Source organism: Clarias gariepinus, chromosome 1, assembly GCF_024256425.1.
Source record: "Clarias gariepinus isolate MV-2021 ecotype Netherlands chromosome 1, CGAR_prim_01v2, whole genome shotgun sequence".
Lineage (NCBI taxonomy): Eukaryota > Metazoa > Chordata > Actinopteri > Siluriformes > Clariidae > Clarias > Clarias gariepinus.
Window position 1 is genome coordinate 37,815,804 of NC_071100.1, and position 17,896 is coordinate 37,833,699.

Sequence of the window (17,896 nt, forward strand, 5' to 3'; positions counted from 1 at the left end):
CACTGCGGTCTTCAAATTCTCACATTTTAAGGTCATACAGAAAGCAGGGAAGAAAATATACACATTAATTTGGCATCAACAGTAACACACAATGTCCCACACACCAAAAAACAAATCACACCATCTACAAATAAGCAGACATCTCACATACCCACACACACACTTTCTGGGTCCCTGATCCCATTAGATAGAGGAAATGTCGATACTGTGATGGTTGCGCACTGCTCTGTTCATAGAAAGGACTTTTCCCGGGACGATAGTTTTTTAACGAAATTTATTTCAAAATAAACATGCAGAAAAATGCTGACAGAACAGCAGGTATTATCTTTGTATTTTGTGTTTTTCTAAAATACTTGAAGCAATTGTGTTATTGCTGATTTATTTAGTATGGATTAAAAAGGACCATTTATTTACATTTTTAGGCCTTTGGCTTAACCAAAAACGCAACTTACAAAAGTAATTTATAGTTTCCAATAATATAGTTGGATCCTTATGCTGGTTATTGGGTTACTAACTACTGTATGTACCATAATTTAAACACTGACTGAAACAGATAAGTCTTTAGTCATTGGTTAAAGATTGCCAGAACACAAAACAATCTGGATGCAGGTCTTCCTTGATCCCTAAAAGATGGTGGGACTGTTCGAGCAGTGCTGAAGGATCGGAGGAAACATGGTGCAGTGCGGGTTGTGATTAGACCTGAGAGGTAAGTGGGTGCTGGCCTGTTCTGAGAGATCTCTAGCCTAACTTTTCATTCAGTTACTATTATTATTTTCTTTTTCTTTTTCTTTTTTGTGTTATTAAATTTAAACAGCAGCAAAATGCTAAAATGCTTGGTCTTTTGTTCACTGTACATTTGCATTACAGATACACCAAACATACAGTATGCTGCCTTTTTCAAAGCAAATTTGTTAAGACATCGGTCTACTGGGGATGCAGTTTTCTTAACTGATGGTTGAACAGGGTATTAAACAACCATTTATCGATTAATCATTAATAATTGTTAATAAAAAAAAACACCAACACATTTTATGAATTAACAGATGCATGATCAACCGAGAAATATAATGCAAAACATTACCGGTTAAAAAAAAAATTTAACCGGTTCTTCTATCGATTATTGATTAGAGATTAGATCAGTTATATTTATTAGATTAAACCCCTACAGGTAACTAGAGATGGGAAAACACAAATTGGTCCATGTCTCGAAGGTTTACGAGGGATTTAATCCCCTGCTAATGCCGTAGGTCGAAAATGAATGACGACAGTAATAATCAACAGGTAACACAGCATCTAGATTTCCTATATCTCTGATAATACTATGCATAAATAAACACACAAGATTTTAATTTGTGTTGAAACTGTCAATTAAACTTAACTGTAAGTATAGTAAGTGCTATACTGCACTTCCAGCTTTTGTTAATAATAAAAGTGAGTGGTGATTTACACCAAAACCAAATGTCTATTAGCTAGTATTAGCAACTGAATTAAGACAGGATCAGGGGCCCAGGAAGCGTTTCACATAGCTATGAAGGGAGAAAAAACAGCTCAGTTAAGCATCATGGATTCATTCAAATGCGTTATTTGAAAATGTAATTGAATGTTATCAGTGAATTTTTATGAAATGAACTGCCTTTCACCCAAAACACTTGTGAAAAAGCCATGTGATTTCCTGGAAAGAAGTGTGTAGGGAGGGGGGTAGATGGCAAATTATGATGAGGAACAGCAGAGCATGGGGTGGGTGGAGGCAGTGCTCGAAAGGGGCGTGGCAAAGTGTTTGAAGGTAAAGCGTGTGTGGAAGGGCAAAAGAAAGAGGTGTTGTGACTCGAGATCCCTAATCTGTCAGCCTAACAAGAAAAGTGTTGTGTTTCAGTGTTGCCTACACAAAACCAGGCCTGTTAATCCAAGGACTACAGAGTGAAAGTTTGCAATATAAAAATAATTCTTTATATTAATAATGCATTTACACATTTTTCACGTAACACGCTCTAAAGCATTTTCTTTGCCTTGGATACACAAATCTTGCATACATCCGTCCTAAGTAGTATTTGAAGGTTGGCTCTTTATAAAAAAAATATATATATATATATATATATATATATATATATATATAACAAATGTGTTCTATGCTGCATCGAAGGAGTGAAGTATGTTATTATGAGACGTGACCTTTCTTGTCTTCACCGAACCTCTACCTCGGACCTCTACTGCATGCTCAGAGAAACACTCTCCCGTCTGTTCTGTCAGTCCTGAGCCGGAGTAGACTTACCTTCACTGGCTGCAGCGAGCTGTTCACCTGACTCAGCCTGCTGTCCTCTTGCTCTGCAGCTTCCAGTCTCCGTAACAGAGGAGTGTTTACTGATGTTCCCTCCTCTTCCTCATCGTCGTCTTCTTCTTCGTCCCCCCCTCCATCTTTCTCATCGGTGGGTATTCGTGAGGCTGATGTTTGGGCGTCAGAGCTGAAGCCCTCTAGTAACGCGGCTACGGCCTCGGGTTTGGGCAGTTTGGTGATCTTGAAGTGCTTCTTGTAGTGTGGCGTGTCTTTGCGGATGAGGCGCTGTTTCTCAGCAGGGAAAGGAGCCGAGCGGGCCTCGTCGTCGCTACGCTCACCATCCTCGTCATCATCGTTTTCATCGTCGTCGTCTTCATCACCGCCGCGGATAATGGGCTCCTCAGCAAAGTGCACAGTGGGCTGGAAGGGTCAGAAAGCCATAGAAATTTTAAACATTTTTACATTTAAAATATTTTTAAATGGAAAAATTATTTTACGGTAATTCTTTTGTGTGGCGAATCATGCATCGACTCCAAAAATCAATGTTTCTTTAAATCATTACAGTGGAACCTTGGATTGCGAATAACCTGGTCTGCAAGACGAGCATAAGTTTTCAATAAGCTTGATAAACAAGCGAGGTCGTGATTTACGAGTACTATAGTACGTATGCGCTTTGTCTGTCGCGCATCACGTGATTACAACTGAGCCAGTGATTCTTCTCTCTCTTGTGCTGTGGGATTGTGGGTAATCAGGTGATCCCAGGTGATCCATGCCTAAACAGATTACAATTTTACCCCTCATTGTGGTAATAATCTCCCATGATCTGTCTCAGTAAGCGTGCGTCACCCGTGTTGTCAACGTCCATGCATTTGTGTACTGTTAACTATAACATTTTGACCATGTGTGTATGTGCGTGCGTGTGAAGCATTTTTTATTGTTTTGTGTTCAAGAGTAGTGACTGTTCTGCAACAACAGCCTCCGGAAAGAAAACAAGGTTAAAAGGGCTGTGGCAGTGCGAGAAGGGCAAAATCCACAAAAGTCTCCATTCCTACAGCTATATATATCGTCTGAGTTTCCATTATTTCTTTTTTTTCCATTATGGGGGAAATTCGCTTTGATATACAAGCACGTTTCCGGATCGAATTCTGCTCGCAATACAGTATGTTTGAATTTAAGGTGGTTGGTGTTAATCTAAACTGTTCATGCACAGGCTAAAATTTATAAAGTCATGATACTTATAGAATCGCAACACAAAACAAATCGGCACCCTGGTATTGAGATAATATCGTATCAGGTGATCCCTGGTGATTCCCATTCCTAATTTTTGTTATTATTCACCCAGTTTGGGATAAAGTACCAGGTCACAGATTACATTTTTCCCCTCATACTAATATTGGATTATTGAATTCTTGACCTGCATTGGAATGACTGTAAGCAACGTCCTGTCGACAGATAATCGACTGATTAATTAAGGATGAGCAGATGTACAGGTGTTCCTAATGAACTGGACAGTGAGAGGCGCGTTCCATTAATACCTCAGTGTATTCTGCTTCATCGTCCTCATCTTCCTGTTCGTGCTCATGCCTTCCAACATGCTCTGCCTCAATGCCGTTTACTTTCCGCGCCTCTTCATGAGAGTTAGCCGAGGCAGTGCTGTTAGAGACCTGGGAGTCATGGCTCTGATTGGACAATCCACTCATACGTTTCTCCTGTAAACAATCAATAAATAGTCAATTTCAAACAGACTGCTGACTGAAAACTTTCCACACTAATGTCTTCGGTAATGCACAATAAGGCCTGCTTCTGTAATACGCTCTAAATATAAATATTACGGGAAACAAACACTCTGCCCAAAAATGCTGCATCAAAAGGACTCAAGAAATCAATGAGATGGTATTATAAGAGATAAGTTTGATTTACAGAGATGTTTTTAAATAAGATCTCCTTAGTCTATTTGCAGCGCGCTTTTAAATGTGTTGGCATACTCAAGTTGCCAACTATTTAGTTTTTTTAAGGAGGAAAATCTAATGAGAAAAATACAGCAAAATAAACTAGCACCAAGGAAGATGAAGACGTGTGTAGTTCTTGGTTGTGCTCTTATCTAAGAAAATTTATACTGGCCTTCCAATCCTTGCAATTATGCACAAAGCTAAACTTGTTGCAAAAGTGGTAATAGTTGCAAGGAAAATCATGACAGATTTTGCTTCAAATGCTGCATGAAAACTTTGGGATCATGTATATATATATGTATATATATATATATATATATGTATATATATATATATATACAGACCTCAGTGCCCGGGGAGTCCAGGTCTTCATCAGGCTTAGCCGTGTAAGCCTCATTTCTTCTGGCTTCGATTACATTCTTCATCACCTTCAGCTCACTAGGATGAGGGGTGGCTCGCCGCTGCAGGCCCTGCTGGTTCAAGTACAAAGCAAGGACCAAAATTACCCTGGATGTAGTGTACAACACATGGTAAAAGATTTTAAACACAAATCAGACCAAATACACGGCAATCAGCAGACTCTCACCCGTCTCTCTGCCGCGGTCTCGTCATCTTCCTCATCGGGCTTGGTTTGGTCTTGGAACTGGATGACGGACACTCTGTTCAGATTAGTGTCTGTGGGCCAGCTTTCGTCTACACTGCTTTGCAGCAGGTTCTCTAATACCACAAAAACAGATCACACAAAGTCAGGGAACGTCTGTTACAGAGTGAGAGTGTGTCGGAAACGCGAGGAGGCGAGCCTCACCTAAGCTGGATGAAGGCTGCTGGGGCAGCAGGTAGCAGGTGAGGACCTTCTCTCCTGTCCGCTCGTCATCCTCGGTCTGAAACTTGAGCATGGGTTGCGACTGGTTCTCTGCCAGCCACATGGCCTTGAGGTTCAGATTGGCTAGCGAGAAGGGCAGGTTCTGCAACCTACGCAGAAAGGCAAGGAGAAATGCAGAACTAAGAAGAACACGCATATTTTGTAGGGGAGATCACCAACTATAAACATGCAACATGTGGCAAACAATATAGTCATCATTTAAAACATCATCTGCAGTCACACTTCAGGACCCCTATTCACAAAGCTTCTTAGGATTCTCTCCGAGAGCTCCTATCTTAGCTTAAAAAGTCCTAGCTGGGAGTTCTAGACTAAAAGTGATTTAAGAAACTTCTTAGAGCAACTCTGAGTAAGGAAAATACAAAAACCTGTAAAGGTCTTAAAATGCGCTCTTTGTGAAAATAAAATATATGATAATAGAACAGACTGTGAAATTAGAATGTTTGTGTATAATGAAATTGAATAATCAGGTTACTTTATGCAAAGTTTCTGTTATAGGCTAAATATCTTAAAGTTAATTAAACAGCCAAATGTTGAAAACGTGTTTTGAACCAACCAATTTCCACACAGTAGTCACTACATTTCAGTTCCTATATTTATTTACCATACTGATTTTATTACCTGTAAACCATTTTAGATTGATGGGAGCAAAATGGCTCACCTTTTACCAGTTTACATGATTGCAGGTCTGTCTATATTTAAGTTGCTCTTTTGGATGGTATATAGCCAACAATCCAAAAGAGAAGTAAGGAAGTATAAAAACAAGAAAACCAAATTGGACAGAAGAGCAGTGTTTACTTTTAGCTTCATGTTCAGTGTTTGAGGAAATATTACTTCTTTCCACCATTTTGTCCTCCACTATAGAAACTCTTAAGCCTTTTAAAAGTCCTCCTCTATCTCTTTTACCTTAGGACCTGTTTTTAAGGGCCAAGATGTTTCGTCAATCATATTTATCTTTACTAAAATTTAGTCCTAAATTTAAGGGGAAATTCTAATAAAATGTCATAATTCTAAGACTTTTCTTAGAATTTTATGACTAGGAGCAACTTTTAGGCCTAAGAAGTTTTGTGAATAAGGGGCCTGGTCTTTTAAACTGATGTTACAACATGTGAAAGCTTCGAATGAATGCTTGTGTGCCAAATACACACAAACATCCGGCATTTGTTTTTATGCAGTGGTAGCCATCTTAATTATGTTCATGGAAAAGAAATCAAGCATAACTCTGACCTGACAAGCATCACAAGAAAAAAAAACAAAAAAAACAACTAATCTTCTTCAGGTGCTCTCGGTTAATAAGTTTGTTTACTGTAATTATGAATTATACCTGTAAATAAATATCTGTATCTGTAGCCCTTACCTGTTGCCTGCCACATCTAAAACGTGTAGCTCAGTAGCGTTTGCGAGCTCAGCAGGCAGCTTGCCTACACGGTTGTCTCTAAGTGAGAGCACGCTGAGACTGGCACAACCACCTAATTCAGATGGGACGCTGCTCAAGCGGTTACGGTCCACGTTCAGGTTGGTCAGCTTCTTTAGCTTTCCCAGAGAACTAGGAAGAGACTACAAGCGAGAAAGGAGAATGAGACTAGCGAGCATGGATTAAGATTATTTAACTTAGGTGATTATTCAAAGCCTCCTTAAATGTGTTCTAATCAAATTTTGCAGATTAACAGTTCCTACCTGTAGCAGATTCTCGGTCAGCATCAGTTCTGTGAGGTTCTCACATTCGCCTATCGAATCTGTTAGACGCACCATGCGGTTCTGGTCCACTTTGAAGATTGACAGTTGCTTTAAAGAGCCTGTACACAACAAAAGATGTATGCCGTTAAGTTAAGTTAACTTTTCGAATATCATCAAATATTATAACAAAGGAAGCAACACTTATTTGAACATGATCCAACAATCATGAAATAAAAAGAAACAAACTGCCACTAGAGGGCAGTATTGCAGTTACAGAATTAGCATGTACAGTATGTTCTATCTTGAGTACATAGATTCACGGTGAAGCAGCAACAAGGCATGTGATTATTTAAAGATGCTTACAAAACATCGCAAACATTAAGTACAGCAAATTACTAATCATTATCTTAACATGGACTGGAAATCTAAAACCTGCAGAATACCGTTTTAGGGCACATGTTTGTCTTTCATACCAACGCTTTCAGAAAACTAATTGACTAACCGATGCTGTCAGGCATGGCCTCTAGATGGTTTTGCGAAAGCAGCAGGTCAGTGAGGGCGATGAGGCCGCTGATCTCGGAGGGCAACTCTGTGAGCCGGTTCTCCGAAACATCCAGACACACCAAACGTCGCAAACCTCCCAGGTCCTGTTAAAAAAACGGAAGTGGCAACAGAAGGCATCAGCATTTTTGTAGCCAAAGACCCAATTCAACTGATGAATAATTTCAGTGGATGCCTTTTAGAACAAATGCATTTTAAAAACATAATTTCAATGCTTACAGTTACAGTTGTCATTTATTTACATTTCAGCATTTGGCAGACTATCATTATACATATACATATTTATTAACACAAATTTATCTTATTTATAAGTATGGGTGAGTGATGGGACAAAAATATACCATCATGATTATCAAAGGCATACATTACATGCATCGAACTGCTAGCAATACTGCATAGTATATTTGTTTATTATTAATATTATTTTTAAATATGGTATTATCACTGCATAATACCCTTTTACACATTTTATAGATCAAGTCCTAACAAGGATTGGAAGATCACATGAGCTGCTTCTAGTTATTTTATCTTTTATTTTTTTTAATAAGCCTACCTAATATATTAATCATATCAATATTACATATTTATAGTTATATTGTCCAGAAAACAGTTTTAAATTAAACCCAATTTAAATTAACAAAGCTATATATATATATATATATATTTTAAATAGTTTCAAATTTTCACCAGTGTTGAAAGTGATAATGAAATTCTATTATTTTATAAAGTTTTATAGCTACAATGATTATTAGGTTTGTTTTTGCACACAAGACAGTCCTTAAAGAACATTTCTTTAAATTTAGTAATATTTTTTTTTATTTTTTAAATTTTTACTTAATTTTTTACCCTAACTAAGAATAATAAAAAAAAATCAATTCTAAAGTTACTTTAAGCCATTTTAGACTTCTATATAAATATTTAAATATGCTAAAGGAGGGTTAAATTATTTACAGGCATTTGTAAATGTGAGAATTAGCTGTTGTATTAGAAAAGAATTAGGTACCAAAAACTAATATTAGCTAACCACCATTAGCTGATAAAATAAGTGCATTAAAAAAAAAAACACCTGATAATAAATATGAATGAAATGCATGTACTCACTGATGGGAGTGAAGAAAGTTGGTTCCTGTCCAACCACAGCTCTCGGAGGTTGGGCAGTGCCCCTAGTGCGTCCGGCTAGAGTGAGGAAAAAGAAAAACTGAATAAGTGTGATGTAAGTGGGAAGGAGAGATGTGATCTAAACAGCCTGACGACCTGACAGAGTGCTACACGTGGTGGTTTTAACATAAACTTCTGTTGAATTGAATTGATGTGATGTGAGGTTGGAAACATTAATGAAAAACTTGTTTCACTGATGCTTGGTTTATTTCCTTGAAAACCCAACCACCAGCACCGCAAGAACTCTGTTTTCGGGAAAATGCTGGATTACTGTGTCCATACAGGAAGCCAGTGTCACTTTATAACAACAACCTTTTTAATGAGATCCGACACCTTAATGAGACTGACACCAGCAATGACACCATACTAACACCCTCAGGTTCATGGGAGACGATTCTCCCAGGTGCTAGGTGTGATAGACATGGATGTTGTCGTATGCAAAATGGAATTGTGGGTAGTGCTTTGTGATTACATCACCGGCATTGCCTGGGCGACGCCTTTGTGTGATCCCATATTGTTTACTCTGCCCCACTGAGACAACTACTGGGTGTTGCCATGACGGCGTAAAAGAGATTTAAATAGAGCACACACACAAAAAAAACTCATACTTAAAGAAAAAATTAATAAATAAATGAAGACAGCAGTTATTCATATAGAGAGGGAGAAAGAAAGAGAGAGAGAGAGAGAGAGAGAGAGAGAGAGAGAGAGAGAGAGAGAGAGAGAGAGAGAGAGAATTGATTACGTAGCAGACATTGTGTGTGAACAAAAGAGCGTGTTCGGCTTTTTCTTACCAATACTTCCAGTTGATTGCTGCCCAAATCAAGCTGTTCCAGTTTAACCAGGAAGGACAGTGAGCTGCAAAGCCACAGAGAGTGCAACATTCAAAACAGACAGACACATGCACAATGCTTTTTATCTCTCTCTCTTTTTTTTAAATCTTATTAGGTTAGTCTCACAATATGCTTTTTTCCCTCCCCTTAAACGCCTACAGCTGCTTCAAAAGAAACTTTAAAAAAGCATGGACATACGTGGGTAAAGACTTCAGTAGGTTCTCCCTCAGCTCCAGGGTTACCAGGTTAGCCAAGCTAGAGGGCAGAAAATGCAACAAATTAGAGAGACAGAATGAAAAGAGGTAGAGAGAGAGACAGAGAGAGAGAGAGAGAGAGAGAAAGAACACAGACGTGTGTTAGTCAGATGGGAAATTCATTGTGTGACAGTTGGCCTGGAAGAGTGAGGGGCTTCTCCATCTGCATGAAGACTACTCAGAGCCAAGTGTGTGTGTGTGTGTGTGTGTGTGTGTGTGTGTGTACACACTCACTTTCCAATGTCGTTCGGTAGTGATTGTAGTGACACATCATTGAGTGCAAGGTGGGCTAGTGCTCTAAGCTGTGTAAAGCCATCAGGTAATCTGAGAGACAAAAAGTAAGAGAGAGAGAGAGAGAGAGAGAGAGAGAGAGAGAGAGAGAGATGGAAAAAAGACAGACACACAGGCAGTGGGAACCAACCAGTGATCAAGAGAGAGACAGCAATAGAGAGACAGAGAGGGCCAGAAAGAGAGAAACAGACAGACAGAAAGACAGAGGGACAAATGGAAAAAGACAGACATACAGGCAGTGAGAGCCAACCAGAGATAAAGAGATACAGTCAGAGAGGCCAAAAGAGAGTAAGAGACAAACAGAAAGGGGCAGAAAGAGAGAGACAAAGAGATAGAGAAACAATAAAAACAGACACACAAAGAAAGAAGGTGAAAGAATGAGAGAGACAAAGAAAAAAAAAATCAGATATAAAGAGCCAAATAGAGATAGCGGAGGGAGGAGGAGAGAGTAAGAGAGGAGATTTTATTTTCATCAGACAAATAAACACAGATCCACAAAACAATTAAAATTTGGCTAAAAGAAAAATAAATCTGCATTTTAAGCCACATTTTTTTCCCTCTCTAAGAAATGGTCAGAGCAAAGATCACGTCAAAAGGTTGTGCATCAGAATCAAAAGAAAAGTAATCTAAACAAATTGTCATACACAACCATGACAAACATTTTTATCGCTGGTTTGTGTTTATTTTACTCAAGGCGGTTTCTTTTCACCTGCAAATCCTCAGAGTGTCCAGAAAGTCTCCATACACAAAGGACACTTTTTAGCAAAATGTAAATTTATAATTCTCTTAGGTGCTCGCCCTTCGCATTGCTTACCCGCGCTCATCTCACCATATGCATGGAGACTTCAGAGACGAACGCCTGTATTTCTACACAATTATTTTCTATAAGCACTGCGGACAGGTGTGTCTCAAAAAGTTCGATTTTGGAGGTGGGGCTAAGCAACAGCACGTAACACAGGCGTGTGCGATCACACTACGCTGAGAAAATCGTTCAAAATTTAGTCTGGTGACAAACTTACTATAACTCAAAATTACTATTAATCGTCAGTCTCGTAAAACCGGGATTAAACTCCCGGCTCGGTCAAAACCGCAGAAATCGTGTATGGTAGCTCCTTTGTGAAGAACGACTCCATACAAGAAAATCCAAACGCACTCTACAGCTTTGAGCCTAGGAACCGAAATTGCGCCACCATTATGCTTGTTTTGCCGCCATTCCCCCCCGCCCCGCCCCCCATGTTGTGCACGTGCAGACTGCACCACACTTGCATTGGAATTTGGGGTGCTAACCTGGAGAGGGGGTTTCCACTGAAGTCTGCAATCTCCAGCGCCTTACAGAACTTAATGGTCTCGGGGATCTCAGGAATGTCTAGAAGAGAAAAGAGAGAGAGGGAGAGAGAGAGAGAGAGAGAGAGAGAGGGATTGGGTGCAAGAAAAAGTCAGCAAGAACCGCACAGCCGAAAGAGTCACAATCGATTTTTAGGTGTTTTTAACGGATACCAGATGTTCAAAAAAAAAAAAAAAAAAAAAGGAAACTATGCTTGTATTACATTACACAGGAATTGCTATAAGACATTAATGAACTGCGATCGCTCTGGACATTCCTTCCATTAAATGAGACTGACCAGAAACCAGCCAGACTCAAAACCTCAAAAGATTATCATCATCATCATCATCAGTCCGGTTTACAGAATGAGAGCTTCTGCAGTCATTACAATTACTAACAACATGGTAAATCAGAGATAATGTAATCAACTAATGAGAAAAGATAAAAGTGTAAGTAAAAAAAAAAAAAAAAAAAAAAAACTCAACGACACTGTAAGAGGCAGCGTGCTTGAGAAGTCATGAGAAGCTTCAGAGTCATGCCATCTACAGAAGTCCTCTGCTGACTGCGTGGTTGCGGGATGTATTAAGGACGGTGATATCTCTGAGTACCAGTCTGTGGTGGATGACTTTGTTTCCTGATGTGAGCGTAACCACCTACAACTCAACATGTGCTGGTGGTGGACTTTAGGAAGAGTAGAACCCCTGTGACTCCTATATCTGTCCAGGGAGAGACAGTGGACATGGTCTCAGAGTATAAGTGCATCAGAGTGCATCTGGATAACAAACTGGACTGGTCAGTTAACACAATGGCACTCTACAAGAAAAGACAGAGCAGGTTGTACTTTCTGAGAAGGCTCAGGTCTTTCAACATCTGTAATACACCATTCTTTGGATGTTTGTATGAATCTGTTGTGGCGAGTGTCGTTTTCCATGCTGTGGTCTGTTGGGGCTGCAACATGAAAGCAGCAGACAGAAACAGACTGGACAAGGTCATTGAAAGGGCCGGATCTGTCCTGGGCTTGGATCTGGACTCTGTTGATGTCGTGGCAAGGAGGAGGAGTATTCTGTCCAAAATACACACAATCTTGAACAGTCCTTCTCTCCCGCTATACAGAGTTTCTCTCCGACCAGAGAAGCAATTTCAGCCAAAGACTGATCATGACCAGGTGTCCTACAGAGCGCCACAGGAGATCTTTTTTCTCAATGGCCAAAAAATTATACAACTCATCTCTGTAAGGTTTTCACTACGGGATAGGGACTGTCAGTAGCTGCTGTTCAATAATACTTTGTGACACTACAGTTCCCACAACTTAAGATAAGTGCAATATCTGATTACCAGTACATTTGTGCTCTCTTTTCATTTACACTACATTTCAAGTGTAATATCGGTGTATTCATTATTTTTTTGTGCAATATGTAACTTCCTGTGTGCTAAATTTTTACGTCTATTTATTGTTATTTTTCTTTACATTTTTATTTCTTTAGTTTTATTTTTTTCCTTGTCTAATCAATTTTTTTTCTTTTTCCCGGTAAATTAATTAAAGCAACTGTATAACCAAGACAAAGCAATTTCTCTCTGGGATTAATAAAGTTCTTTGGATCTTGAATAAAATGCATGACACAGCTTGCACTCTGGGTTCTGATAGAGGAACAACAAGGACACGCCGAGGGCAAGTCTCGCTCTCACCCTCGATGTGCTGAGTGGCAGAGTCTAATTCTGCCAAAGTCACGTTGAGGACATTGTGCATCGAATCTGCAGTGAAACTAAAGTACTGGTACGGGAGGGGGTGTTTATAAAAAAATAATAATAATAAAATCACGCATTATCACAGGGGCACTTATGGATCAATTTTAAAGAATTCTTAATACACACGAGGAAGTGATGAGATTTCTTGTGAATGAGGGTGTAAAACTGATTGACAGTCAAGCGCAGTACGGTGATGAGACTCTTAACCGCAGTAGATAGTACATACAGTAATTATTCAAGACAACACTTGCACATTACAGGAACTCGTCTGGGAGAACAGTTACACACGGAATTATGAATTTGTGGGTACGGATTACAAAATTTAAGGACACAGATTGTTAAACTGAGGGAACTGTTTAAGAATTTGTGGGAACGGATTATTAACCTGAGGGCACGACCTGCAAAACCACTGCCAGTATGCACCCTCTGCAAGTGCAGTACAAGTACAGGATGTCCACAAGTAAGTGTAAAAGCAGTGGTACTGGTATTGCTAAGTACTGCAAAGCAATAGCGTGACAAACGTGACAAAGGTGAAAATAATTGAGAGAAAGCAGTGAGATTAAAAAATTGCAAACATTGCTCATTCATGAATCGTTCAACCATCAGCACAACTCTTAAGAACATAGTACTGTAATATACTGTGTACAGTAGAGCTAATTGTGTTAGACTAAATTAGAGTTACAAACAAACTCCCAGAACGGAACTTGTTAGTCATTATAGACAATGGTCCAAACAAAACATCTGACATTTTATACTTGACTGGTAGCTTATGAACAAATTAATATGTCTTGTATAAATGGCATGTCAGCTGCATCAAAAGTCATAAAAATATTCTTAATTATGGTGGATAATAAATAACTAAAAACATTCAGCAAAAATTAGGCATAGAACATGAAAAAAATTGGTAAATAAAAAAAGTTGTATAAAAAAGTTATATAAATAATATATATAAAATAATTTATATAAAAAAATATATATAAAGCATTTTGCAGGAGGATTTCAGAAACTGCAAAAGTTGGCCTCAAAGTCCCAGAATGCAACACGGCTCTAGAGATGGCATGAGAGTGACTCGGATATTAGATCCTTTTAAAGGGGGCAACATGGGGGTGTGTTAACAAATCAAACTTATTGCAGAAGTAATTTCCGATTATGAAAATGTTGGTTTTAATGATGTTTGTAAAACTAAATATGTTTTGAGGACATGTGCCATCATCTCCACTTCACACGGGGTAACCAAAAGCTATACATCCTACGTAAAGAGCAGACTAATGAGTTCACAATGTCGATAACATCTTATGAGTGTATGCACCATACAGTCCTGTACGTGTGTATCTGATCTGCGTACCATTTCGAGAGATGTCCAGCTCTACCAGCTGCATGAAGTTGGCCACCTCAGGAGGAAGTCTCTGGATCTCATTGTCACTCAGGCCCAGCTTTCGCAGGTTCAGGAGTCTGAAGAAGGGCTTAAAGAAAGAAAGAAAAAAAAAAAATGACGTTAACACAATAGACTGCATATTCAGATTTAAAAAATGACTAATTTACATATTTAAAGACGAGTCAAAAATCACAAATGCCATTTGTATTGTTTTTTATTGGGGGTTTTTTTACACTTAAGAAAAGCCTACACTTCACTTGCACTTGACCCAACTTCCCTGATTAATAAGAGCACGATCGTTCTGCGATTGTATTGTCTGAGACGAGGGTATGAATTCCAACAATACATTCATCTCTTAAAATATGATTAGTGAGGTGTAATGCGTTTTAAACACAATCCTGCTAATAGTCTGTCTAAAAATAGCAGCTTTTTCTCACATGAATCAGAAGAGACAGCTACTACATGTAAAAAAAAAAAAAAAACAGTAATGGCTACAATAAAGTCAAGAGTAAAGTGGAACAGGAGGATTCCTGCAAACCCTAAGGATCTGGTGTATGTATGTATGAGCATTCCTGCTAAGCTATGACGACAGGCAAAGACTGGTGTACTGAAATGTTACTGTGTGCCGAATCTGCCGAGCAGGCGTGCTGTACTCCAGTGTAAATACCACAAACGTGTCCATACACCCGCACTGGCATGACATCACCTTTCTGGTGTTGGCGATGCAATTGGGCCGATTACAAACTTGAACGGGGGATTTCAGTCACACACTTACAGAAATGGCTCAGCCATGCGTTAGATCAGTGTTTCCCCAAAAGTCCGGCCTGAGCGTTTCCTCAACCCCCAAACAGAAAGGATTAAAAATTATTCATTTACATATCGGAGTGTCTTATTTTGAAACATGATCAGATCATCTGCTATTCGCTTCTGTCTGTAACTCTTTCACACACTACTCTTTGTATCGGTTTTACCACCTGATAAATAATAATAATAATAATAATAATGAAAAAAATTCTCTGGAGAGTATGTCTCTGAAAAATGGGAAAGACGCAATGATGAGACAGCAGAGGAGACTCTGATTAAGTCAATAATAAAAAAAAAGCTGCTTTTAAAAGAAAATGAGTCCAACATAAAGTACTGGTTCATCTTGAATAGGGTATTCACATGCTCCAAGACCTGCTCTGTATGATACATGTGGGCTTAAAAGTATGTTTGTGACGACGTTCTGGATTAAAATCAAGAAAGGAATATCCTGAGATCGGCACAAAACGAAAAATTCTACCATTTCCAACAACCTGTCTCTGTGAACCAGTTTTATTTATTATTATTATTATTATTTTTTTTTTTACGTGTTGTCTGCTTTAACCGCATCGAAAATGAAATTGTGCAAATGCACTTTATTATACTTTGCTACGAGCGCTTAATCATGTGCAAATGGGAGTATGCAGATATACGATAGAATGGAAAAAGTATTAGCCCCCTCTCCCTTCTATTCACCTTCATTGAACATTTTTTTGATTACATTAAGAAATGTAAAAGCAATGATTAAATCAATTAATTCATGAGAAAAATTATAATTAGATGCACAGGAAACCCGAACTGCAAGCAGCCCTTTTAAAGCTTAAATATCATAACGGCATATTGATCCCGAGTGCACTCCGACTCTTACTGACACAAAACACCACAGTCTATGGAAACTCCTTGGACTCTCCTGAACCACACGGTGCAAATGGAAAAGACCTGGAGCAAGAGTAACTCCTCCCAGGCGAGGATGACCTTGAAGAAATTTTGGTAGAGTACAGCAGCACTTTATCCAGGAAGTCTCAAAAGACGCCATTAAAAACTTCAAAAGAATGGTAACTCTCTCTGGCACCAGCTAAGGGCGATATTTATTACTCAACAATAAGGCAGCAAAAAAAAAAAGAAAGAAAGAAAACAACCCAAAAACAGGCTGCTTGAAGGATCAGCAAAAAAAGAAAACAAGTGTTCACCAAGGGGGAGGAAAACAAAAAAACTTAAATAATCATTTACTATGCCATTTACTAAAAAGCATTTTGGAATAATAAGGACGATCATTTCTTTATGTCTGGCGAACAGCAATAAAGCATTAATTTTACTGTAAGACTGTCGTACCTACAGGTGATGGTAGTGTGATGGTATGGGAACATTTTGCGACATATTTGCACAGCACCCGAGTGACCTGTTGTTGAGATAAGGATCCTGTCAGACCGTCTGTCCATGAGAACTGACCCTGAACAAAGTGTAACTGAGTGGTGCAGCAGGACAATGACCCTTCACACAGAAGCAACACCACACCTGAGTCGACTAAAACTATACTACCGCTTTACTAAGCTTGAGATCACTGTCTAAATCAATTGTCGATCCTGATTTTTAATACTTTCTATAGAGTAAAGCAATTCTGAAGGCATCCGAAATGTAGAGTAATCTCTTTGAACAGTTAATCTCTTTGAACAGTACTGGTGAGATCTTCATGTGAACCAGTTTCATTGTGGTGCTTGATGGGATTTGCAAAAGCACTAGACGATACTGTTCCTGCAAGAAGTATTCCAGAAGGTTTGACCTTCATGTCTTAAAATAACTGACTAGTAGTTGTTGTTACACAATTACCCAGTTCCATATGTGTTGTTTCATAGTTTTGAAATCCCCAGTATTGTTGTAGAACGTAGAAAAGAAATCACTAAACAAAAACACAAAGACATTTGCAAGTGATGATAAACATTTGTTACAATGCAATAATAGCTGCAAGCAACAATGAGCGGGCCCAAGCACCTCGCGCCATTGCCTCCCGGGTGCACCACACCAACCTGTGTGTTTTTTATGCATGTTAAGACCTCAGAAAAGCCATCGCCTCCTGGGAGCACTGCCCAAAAACTTGCACACTATTAACTTAGGTTATCTTTGTGTAATGTTAAAAAATTGTTTGATCTCAATCATTTAAACCCCAGATGTTTGTGTGTTTGACACGTGAGTGTTCGTGTGGGTGTGTCAGTGTGGTGTAAGACGTGTGGGTGCGTCTGTGCGCGTAAAGTGTGAGACGTGTCACTTGTTAGTGTGTGTGATGCATGTGTGTTGACTAACTGCTGGCTGTCCTCCAAAGCAAAACTCCAAGCATACTTTTGCGAAAATCGCATCCATTGTTTGAAATGAACTCATGACGTGTGCTTTTACCCAGATGGCATGAGGAAAGACGCATCTGTGTGTCCATACATGCCGTTTCAGAGGACAGGCGTATCCATGTTAGAGTCGGAAAATCATCAGAGGGTCACTTGGAATTGGCTTGTAATGAGAACGTAGCCTAAGAAGCAACCTGGTCAAACCCAAACCCAAAAACGGTGACACAGGAGAGCTTGAAAAGAGCAGTTACTTCTTCAAGCACTTCTGCAAAGAAACATGCGCCAAGATTCCTCTAAACAGGCTTGTATCAAATTCCAGAACAAGATTGAGTTGGACTTGGGCCCATGTGGGGGTACGTTTTCCCCCTTCATAGTCTGTTTGTTCCAAACAGGTATTAACAGGCAAATTTCAGGGGGGCTTAAGAGTTAGGGTTTGTTAATAACT

General features: G+C 39.1%; 1 protein-coding gene across 30 annotated transcripts in view; it reads right to left on the reverse strand.

The window, feature by feature from the left end:
• Nucleotides 1-17,896, reverse strand: part of scrib (scribble planar cell polarity protein) — a 91,496-nt gene that overhangs the window by 31,227 nt on the left and 42,373 nt on the right. For 25 of the 30 annotated variants that reach the window (XM_053510691.1, XM_053511678.1, XM_053511610.1 and 22 more), the window contains exons 2-15: nucleotides 14,288-14,405; nucleotides 11,160-11,238; nucleotides 9,816-9,905; nucleotides 9,526-9,582; nucleotides 9,289-9,352; nucleotides 8,441-8,515; nucleotides 7,281-7,425; nucleotides 6,779-6,897; nucleotides 6,459-6,658; nucleotides 5,027-5,193; nucleotides 4,808-4,938; nucleotides 4,566-4,694; nucleotides 3,808-3,981; nucleotides 2,270-2,692 (exon numbers count right to left, since the gene is read on the reverse strand). In XM_053510691.1, the coding sequence (XP_053366666.1) occupies nucleotides 2,270-2,692; nucleotides 3,808-3,981; nucleotides 4,566-4,694; nucleotides 4,808-4,938; nucleotides 5,027-5,193; nucleotides 6,459-6,658; nucleotides 6,779-6,897; nucleotides 7,281-7,425; nucleotides 8,441-8,515; nucleotides 9,289-9,352; nucleotides 9,526-9,582; nucleotides 9,816-9,905; nucleotides 11,160-11,238; nucleotides 14,288-14,405 (1,971 nt within the window). The remainder of the gene's footprint in view (nucleotides 1-2,269; nucleotides 2,693-3,807; nucleotides 3,982-4,565; nucleotides 4,695-4,807; nucleotides 4,939-5,026; nucleotides 5,194-6,458; nucleotides 6,659-6,778; nucleotides 6,898-7,280; nucleotides 7,426-8,440; nucleotides 8,516-9,288; nucleotides 9,353-9,525; nucleotides 9,583-9,815; nucleotides 9,906-11,159; nucleotides 11,239-14,287; nucleotides 14,406-17,896) is intronic. The other 5 variants (XM_053511914.1, XM_053511757.1, XM_053511835.1 and 2 more) reach the window with 1 other exon arrangement.